The sequence below is a fragment of the Drosophila biarmipes genome, chromosome 2L (assembly GCF_025231255.1).
Source record: "Drosophila biarmipes strain raj3 chromosome 2L, RU_DBia_V1.1, whole genome shotgun sequence".
Lineage (NCBI taxonomy): Eukaryota > Metazoa > Arthropoda > Insecta > Diptera > Drosophilidae > Drosophila > Drosophila biarmipes.
In genome coordinates, this window is record NC_066612.1 from 1484088 (window position 1) to 1492986 (window position 8899).

Genomic DNA, 8899 nt, shown 5'->3' on the forward strand with positions numbered 1-8899 from the left:
AAATAGAGGTAAGCAAGGGGTTAAGGACTCCAGCTACTTAACACCCTCAGAAACCTCCCCCTTAATCGTTTTCGGAATTTTCCAAGACGCTAAACGGTCGACAATGACGTTGACGTTGGCCTAGGGCGGGCAAAAATTGTCGGAAACACCTTGTTTTTGACTGCCTCCGAAGCAGCAGCTTCTCCTATATATTTTCCGACATGTTTTTGCATTTTGCCTCCCCTCGCATAGCCCAAACGCTTTTCCACCCACGGCTATTGTTGTTGCCCCACACATAATACTTCCATTGTTTATGAAACAACAGCGAAAACAGGTCGCCGGCGTCTGATGAAGCGAATGTTTAAAGGAAAACATTAAGTTTGCGGTGAAAGGTGTTAAGGTTGGTGAAATAGTTCGCTTGCAAAATAAGACGAATATACATGGATTTTTAAAAGTTGGCCATTTATATCCAAAAGTTTCGTAAAACAATAATATGCTCACAAAATTGATTTCAATTTTTTTTAGTTAAAATATTTGAGTATTTATAACATTACACATTTTTGTTCACGTTTTAATTAAACATTATTTAATATTTACTTTACTAAAAAACCAATTTCTTTTGTAACCCTTGCAGTGAAATTGAAATTCAAAAGGCAAGCGAAATTTACTTAGCTAAAGGGTGTTGCAGCATTTGTTTTCAAACCGAATGAATGAGTGAGTGACCCAAGGAGGGGAGAATGGCCGACTAAGTTTAATATGAATTATGGTGTGCAGAAAAGTTTTATGATGCAGCTAAACCTGGTTAGAGACCTTTGTTAAGGTGGCAATAAAGCAACACACAGCGAAACAAAATGAGTTCTTAAGTCTTTTGCTTAAATACCCTTCTAAATGCGTTGTGGATTCAATCCGTTCTCTAACTCTAATCTCTTAAAGGGTTTAAGGTGTAATAATAATAATAATGTTTTCATAAAAAAAAACAACTTAATTCTATTTTATAATTAAAAAATGTACATAATTGTGTTACGTAGGGTATACGAATGCGTGTGTACCTTGATTCGCCCAGTTAATGACTTAGTAAGGTCTTTACCTTCTCCTGGTATCTGTTAGATACAATTTGTTTTAATTGCACTAAGTAGTTGGCAACCCTGGTTTGCAGCAGCAGCGGGCCAATTAATTCTCATTTAAGCGGGTCTCAGCTGGGATTTTCGGCCAGTGCAGTGACAAGTTCCCGTTTGTGCCCCTGCGGCTCTTAAACGATCTTTATTATTTCCGTTTCCTAGCAAATAGCTGGGAATCCCATTTGCATTGTATTATTAACTATTCTGCAAATTAAACGCAAAAAATAAACCTCTAGAAAAAGGGCTTTGTCTTAAAGGCCAATAATAAAAAATGTGTTCCAATGACTTAAAAAAAGGTACACTCGAAATCTAAGCCATTACTTTTATTCTTAAGTCCTTTAACATTAAAAAGCTAAAAAAAACTATGAGATATGCGTGTGGTTTTCATAGAGTTTGCGATGCTCTTTTAAGAATATTTATTGTGCGTTTTCATAATTTTAGTCTTTTATTAATTTAGTTGGCAGCCACAGCTTGGTCGTACTTAGGTGGCAGGGCGGACATGGTCTGAGGCTCCTGCTGCGCCTGCCAGTGGGTCGCGTTCTGGGCAGGTATCACTGTGGTGGCGGTGGCTTGCACTGGCGTAGCCACCTGTCCTGCTGGCACGGACACCACGATATTGTTCCTGGACATCATGCGACGACACCTGCGGCAGGGACGACCCCAGGCCAAGGGATTGGCGTAGTAAAGAAGTCCTCGGCGATGATAGCACTCGCACTGAACGTTGATATTGACATTACTAACGTTACTCATTTTCCCGATATTCAGTCCAACTTGGTCTTGTTCCTATGGCTTTATACCGCTTACTGTTAAATATTTTCGCGGGGCTCTTTTATAGATACACTTTATTTGTCCAATGGTTCGACACTGAAGACGGTGATAAGGAAATCCTCTCTGCCTTTTATCAGTACATTGATGGATCAATGTTTTTGGCACACCTTAGTGATTCAATTTTTCCAGGGCTGCTCGATTGCACTATAATGTAAACTCTGGTCGGCTTAGATCGCTGATTCATGGGGCTCGCATAACTGGGGGTTGCCTTAGCATTAGCCCAAGTTCGTGAGTCACCTCGGGGAGTTGCTAAGTTGAAAGGTGCGAGATTTTATCTGGACTGAAAACTAATTTACCTATTGAGATTGATGATCTTCTGACTTACATGTATGTTGATCCATTAGGTATGCTGATAAGATAACACTAAAATTACATATACGTTAAACAATATAATAAATTAAACAAAATTATTTAACTTTAAGCAAGTCGCTAAAGATTGAAAAGTGAAAGAGAAGTAAGATAAATTGTTAACCCTCTTTGAAAATAATCATAAAGCTATCCCACGTCGAAATCGGAGTTCACTCTGAATGGTATAGGAAATCCGGAAAACTCGAACATGAAAATGGGCTAAAAACATGACCCTCTTTGAAAATAAAATCTTGACTGGACTGCTTTAGGGAATTCAACCACAAGCTCATAGAGGTATCCCACATCGAAATCTGATCACAATGACTCAAGTTATAGAAGCAGGAAGTGCAGATTTCGGTTCCGATTCTGAATGGTATTGGAATTACGGAAAAACCTAACATGAAAATGGGCTAAAAATATGACACTCTTTGAAAAGAAAAACTTGAATATAAAATATTAGGGAATTCAACTACAAGCTCATAGAGGTATCCCACATCGAAATCGGGGAATAATTACTCAAGTTATGGAATGAGGAAGTGCAGATTTCGATCCCGATTCTGAATGGTATTGGAATTACGGAAAAATCGAACATGAAAATGGGCTAAAAATATGACCCTCTTTCAAAAGAAAAACTTGAATGTAAAATATTAGGGAATTCAACTACAAGCTCATAGAGGTATCCCACATCGAAATCGGATCACAATTACTCGTGTTATGGATTCAGGAAATGCAGATTTGGGTCCCGATTCTGAATGGTATTGGAATTACGGAAAAATCTATCATGAAAATGGGCTAAAAATATGACCCTCTTTAAAAAGAAAAACTTGAATGTAAAATATTAGGAAATTCAACTACAAGCTCATAGAGGTATCCCACATCGAAATCGGACCACAATTACTCGTGTTATGGATTCAGGAAGTGCAGATTTGGGTCCCGATTCTGAATGGTATTGGAATTACGGAAAAATCGAACATGAAAATGGGCTAAAAATATGACCCTCTTTCAAAAGAAAAACTTGAATGTAAAATATTAGGGAATTCAACTACAAGCTCATAGAGGTATCCCAAATCGAAATCGGGGAATAATTACTCAAGTTATGGATTCGGGAAGTGCAGATTTGGGTCCCGATTCTGAATGGTATTGGAATTACGGAAAAATCTATCATGAAAATGGGCTAAAAATATGACCCTCTTTAAAAAGAAAAACTTGAATGTAAAATATTAGGAAATTCAACTACAAGCTCATAGAGGTATCCCACATCGAAATCGGACCACAATTACTCGTGTTATGGATTCAGGAAATGCAGATTTGGGTCCCGATTCTGAATGGTATTGGAATTACGGAAAAATCGAACATGAAAATGGGCTAAAAATATGACCCTCTTTCAAAAGAAAAACTTGAATGTAAAATATTAGGGAATTCAACTACAAGCTCATAGAGGTATCCCACATCAAAATCGGGGAATAATTACTCAAGTTATAGAATCAGGAAATGCAGTTTTGGGTACCCTTTCTGAATGGTATTGGAATTTCAAAATAACCGAACTGAGTGTAGCTCGCTAGAGATCAAGCTCATAAAGTTATACAAAATTGAATTATGCAAGCTGAAAGTGCAGTTCTGTTTTCCGAAGCGCTATTCTCTAAACTCATCTATACTAAAAGTAAAGTATTGGATTTTAAAAATATGATTTATTTATTTGATTTCCCCCTTTAGTAGGTGGAAACAACAACCGGAACTACTGTGGTGGTTGCAGCGGGAACTCCGATTTGGGTGGGCACTACGATCACATTTCTGCACATCATCCTGCGGCATCGACGGCAAGGACGTCCCCGTAGAGCAGACAGTATGCCTCTGCGGTGGTAGCACTCGCACTGGAGGTTGATATTTACATCAGACATGGTTCCTTGATTTCTGGGATCGTCCTTCGCTTGTTGTTCAGCTGAAACTGCTTTGGGGGTAGTTCTGTACCCTTTATTTATACCAATTATATGTTAGTTTGTTGCGATAAGGAGGTACCCTGATTTTGCTATCACTGCAAGGGGCGATAAAGTGGCTGTGATTCATTTGTTCTGGTTCATGGTTAATATCTTTGCTGTTGAATGACTCACTGGAGTCCTCTGCCCACGGGGTCGCCCCAGGTTCAAAAATATTGAAATCGCTCTCTTATTTTTCTAAGTACCCTAAAATAATGGTTCTTAAAAACATCAAGCTGTTTGCTTTTAAATTAATTAATGCACTAATCGGAACAAAAACCAGTTAATCTGTATTTACTTTAATATAGACATAAATCGCTTGCAAATCTCAGATTCTTAAGAAATATTTCACTATTTTTTAGTTAAATATGCTCAATGTTTATTCTGTCAAATTTAATCACATTAAAGAACAATTTTAAGCTGCAGAGTACACAAATGTCTTTTCGGAGTGTTTGTTTTATTAAAGTTTTAAATATATTTGTGTACACGCAAGACTAGTTGCACACTAATTGATAAGCTGACTCCGGCCAAAAGGACATCAATCATTTCGGCCAAGTCAGATAGCAGGCAAAGCCAAAAACAAAAAAATGTACGAAAACAATCATGTGTACAGATAATAGACAGAGAAGAGGGGGCAAAAAGCCTTGACCATTGTTTATGGCACTCGCCAGCAGTTAAATTTTCATATTCGTACCATTAACATTGCGAATAAATGCTGGCGTATATGTGAATTTATTCACCATATGAAAATGTGTCACGGCAAGAACCGACATTGAAAACCAATCATGTAGATTTCAATTAAAGCAAAGTGCATTTAAGTTATTTAAGCCAATATTTCGAGCGGGTTTAAAATTACATTTGCCTCTGAAGAGAAGAAGATTGTGAGTAAATAAAGTATGTGATTAAGATTTATATCTTTTTATTTTATTTGAATTAAAATTCCTTCATTCAGCTCAGCAAAATTAAGGAAGTGCCTACATTCGCTGTTAAGTTTTAAATATCTATTTGTATAGGAAAACTATACAAAAAACTGCATTGCATTTTCTTAAAGTAACCAACAATGCGACTAGAAGCGTGAACAATATTTTATTTATTGAATTTTAATTTAGTGTACAAACATATTTGACTTTTATAGGAATTTGCTTTTTTAAAATGGATAATGAGTACAAGCCAACATTTTTATTTTTAAAGTGTTTATTGAAGATTAGGTATATTATTTATTTAGGGAATGTAATGGAAATTTAAAGTATTTTATGTCTGATTGTTCACTCTTTTCGAAGGCTCGAAAGTTGCACCACGCCTACCACCTGGGCGGTGGGGGCTGCTGGACGATGATGACCTCCTCCCTGGGCGGAGGACGGCGACCGCCGATGTTGAACTCGATGAAGGGGCGACTAGGGGGCACCACATCGACCTCGATGACGGGGCGTGGAGGCGGTGGGGGCTGGTAGACGTTGGCTGGGGTGATGACCTCCACCATGGGGGGCGGCGGTGGGTAGCGCCCACCCACTCCGATCTCGATCACCGGTCGCGGGATCCTCGGCGGCACAATGTCCACCTCCACGATTGGCCTTCCACCATGGTGATGATGGTGGTGATGGCGACGTTCCTCCTCGTAGTACGGCATTTTGTATTCAAAAACTATCCAAATGTTATCCTCAGTCGTGAAGTTGTGCTGCCTTTGCCACTGCTCTCGAACTGAATTCACTTCTTCACCTGCTTAACTATTTAAGGCTTTTTTATCGCTAATTGGGGGAACTTTTTCTAATTTTGTTATGTACGTTCCCACACAGTAGCTCAGTTTATTATCTTGTCAGGTGGCATTACTGTCTTCCACGATAAAAAACAGATTGATAAACATAAACTGATAAAAACAAAATCCCAATGAGTAGTCAAATTGATTTTGTGTTTCGTCTGAATTTCATAAGCTAGTTCAAGGTGAATCATAATTTATTTTAAGGGAAACCACAAAATTGGGACTTTGGATAATACAAAGTTTTATTATTAATGATTAACACAAATAGGTTATTTTAAATCACTCTTCATTCTTTTTGGTTTTTATTTCTATGGGAAGTATACAGGAGAAAGCAAAAAGCAAACACAAAGTATTTATATAACAATTTATCAAAAAAAGTTATTAATTTCCTGGATAATCATAGGTAATGTTACTTCTAAGTTGTCTATTTATTCTTCATAAGCAATAACAAAATGTAAGAAAGAGAGCCAATCCATTGATTTTTCAAGTTTTGATTTTAGAAACTTTAATTGTTTTTTGAAAATAGTCATTACAAATTCGTGTCTTCTGATTTAAAACAACAGTTTATATTTATTTTATTTTATTAGCTGCGTAGCTTCACTTGTTACAATAGCTTTAAATAGTTCCATGAGTTAATTAGAATGCTTTTGATAATAAATTCCGTCATCTCTTTTGGCCAACTTCCATCGTTGTTATTTATAAGTCTTCAGCGTATTGGTATGTATTGTCTTTCATATCAATGGAACCCATATCTGTACTATTGCACCATTTTTGTTGTCATTTCAAGAACTTAAGATTAAGATAAGGAGATATGTGCGTGGTTTTTCGGTTATCTATCGGTTACACTTTATCGACAATACATTTTATTTGCTAGTGAACTTGAAGGGAACTTGGAACATTGTAGCGATGGTTTACATCCAGTTGAACACCTCCTTCACCACTGCTGGTAGGGCGTGTTGTTGTAGGGCTGCGGATACTGCTGGTACTGATACTCGTAGGCCTGCTGCGGATAGTACCCGTTTTGGGTCACCGTAACGCCGCCGTAGGGCTGCGGGATCACCACCTGGGGTCCCGGCACATAGGTGGCCGCCGGGGTCATGTAGACAACCTCGGTGGGCCGAGGCGGAGGCGGCGGCGGATAATATGCGCCACCCCAACCGGGAACCACATCAATCTCGATATTTGGACGACCATGGTGATGGCGAGCAGGATAGCCGCATGGATCCTCATAGTACCGCATAGTTGATTAGCCAGTCCAAGGAATCAACCTACCGACCCAACCTCACCACCCAGCAACGCGTTGAACACTGGAGAGCCCGTAGCGAAACACCTCTCGCACTCGAGCCGAACTGGAACACTTGGGGGCTCCATCAATCAGGGTTTGTGGGGAATTATTCCAGTGGTTAGGGCCCAGATAAGGTGGCTTAGTCATCCGACCGGTCCTGATAACGAGGAGCGGACGGTTGTGCACTAACAGGTGATCGGGTTGCTTCGCTCAGCACTTTGTTTACTGTATTAACTGATTCTGGCTTATCGGTGGGTAACTTCTTATCTCCTAGATGGGAAAGTGTGCGCAAAAATAGGAAAATGCAAATACAAAAAACAGGTGCAACACCATGAAAACTAGATACATATGGTAGCTCTCTAAATAAAACAAGTGTTGTGATAATAAAGTAAAATTGGTTTTTCTGACTGGCAATTTAAATAAAAATCTGCGGTAAAGAGAAGTGTATTCAAGAATTCAAATAAAAAACAACAGTATAATAATATATGTTTGAAGATATAAAAACCTCTAAATCCATGAATGAAAATGTTTCTATTGTTTAAATAATACATTTTATTTGGGATATATGGTTGATTAGTCAGGCTAACTTAAATAAATTCATCGTAATGGATTTGGCAGATCAAAGTTCCTTCTCAATATTGTGGGTTGTGGTAGTGGCTGCTCCCGGATGGTGGTGGGGGCGGTGGGTACTGGTAGTAGGGCGGTGGCGGAGCCTGTTGCACCACCATGACTGGCGGGGGTGGTGGGGGCGGCTGCTGCTGCACCACCACCACTTGGGGCGGTGGGCGGTGACGACGGGGCCATGGTGGTGCGATCTGGACCTTAATCACGGGCCCCCGGCGATGTGGTGGTGGCCCTCCGCAGTGATCGTGGGGTGGTGGTGGCATGGTGGGTCAATTTAATTTGCCGAAAACAATACCTCCGCTAGTAAACACGTCCAAATATGTCGACTTATCGCTGGCAACTGAGTGCGTAGTGCATGGCACAGACTAAGTAATCAAACACTTCAATATCGGCCCCCATAAAAAGCTCCACAAAAATTACTCATAGGCAGTAGACCCTATTAGTTACTTTAACCACGAAATGTATCGATACGTGATAGGAGATATCGATAGAAACAACTCAAATTCGTTTTTATTAGCAAAAGCTTGTTAATCATTTTAAGGCCCTTGTCTACAGGTGATTTTTAATCAATTTCTTTATTAAATGCGTCGATTTTTATATGATTGTCTTTTTATCTGACATTATTAGAATTTATCAAATGATTCATAGATTTGGGGGGAATTTTTTTTTGTATTTTCACAGAGTTGTGTAAATATCTAAGACTCCTGATTAAGTGTTATTTAGAGCCATTTAATCATAATCACTTACCTATTACCTTAAATTTTAAAATAAATTTAATAAACTGAAGTGAAAATACTTGCCTCTGGTTAAATTTCATAAAATTCGTGAACTCTAATCAACACAGACCTTAGCTTAAGACAATACCGTCCAGCCAGTTAATTCCCTCAAATATTTATCCAATTTTTAGCCCAGAAAAATGTGCCATAATTCCTAGCATATTTTCATTGGCTTGTAAATATTTTGCAAACATTTGCACGTCTATTATGCA

General features: G+C 38.7%; 4 protein-coding genes across 4 annotated transcripts; all 4 read right to left on the reverse strand.

Moving 5' to 3' along the window:
- Positions 1–1469: 1469 nt before the first annotated feature.
- LOC108029026 (uncharacterized) lies at positions 1470–1887 on the reverse strand. Its single transcript, XM_017101074.2, has one exon. The coding sequence runs from the start codon at positions 1845–1847 to the stop codon at positions 1551–1553; it is 297 nt and encodes a 98-aa protein (XP_016956563.1). The 5' UTR covers positions 1848–1887; the 3' UTR covers positions 1470–1550.
- A 3426-nt stretch (positions 1888–5313) lies between these two features.
- Positions 5314–5930, reverse strand: LOC108029305 (uncharacterized). Its single transcript, XM_017101508.3, has one exon. The coding sequence runs from the start codon at positions 5871–5873 to the stop codon at positions 5547–5549; it is 327 nt and encodes a 108-aa protein (XP_016956997.1). The 5' UTR covers positions 5874–5930; the 3' UTR covers positions 5314–5546.
- Positions 5931–6219: 289 nt separating this feature from the next.
- LOC108029306 (uncharacterized) lies at positions 6220–7330 on the reverse strand. Its single transcript, XM_017101510.3, has one exon. The coding sequence runs from the start codon at positions 7240–7242 to the stop codon at positions 6937–6939; it is 306 nt and encodes a 101-aa protein (XP_016956999.1). The 5' UTR covers positions 7243–7330; the 3' UTR covers positions 6220–6936.
- Positions 7331–7778: 448 nt separating this feature from the next.
- Positions 7779–8261, reverse strand: LOC108029031 (actin nucleation-promoting factor WASL). The gene has a single exon (XM_017101080.3). It carries the CDS (start codon positions 8172–8174, stop codon positions 7920–7922), a length of 255 nt encoding a protein of 84 aa, XP_016956569.1. The 5' UTR covers positions 8175–8261; the 3' UTR covers positions 7779–7919.
- Positions 8262–8899: the final 638 nt, after the last annotated feature.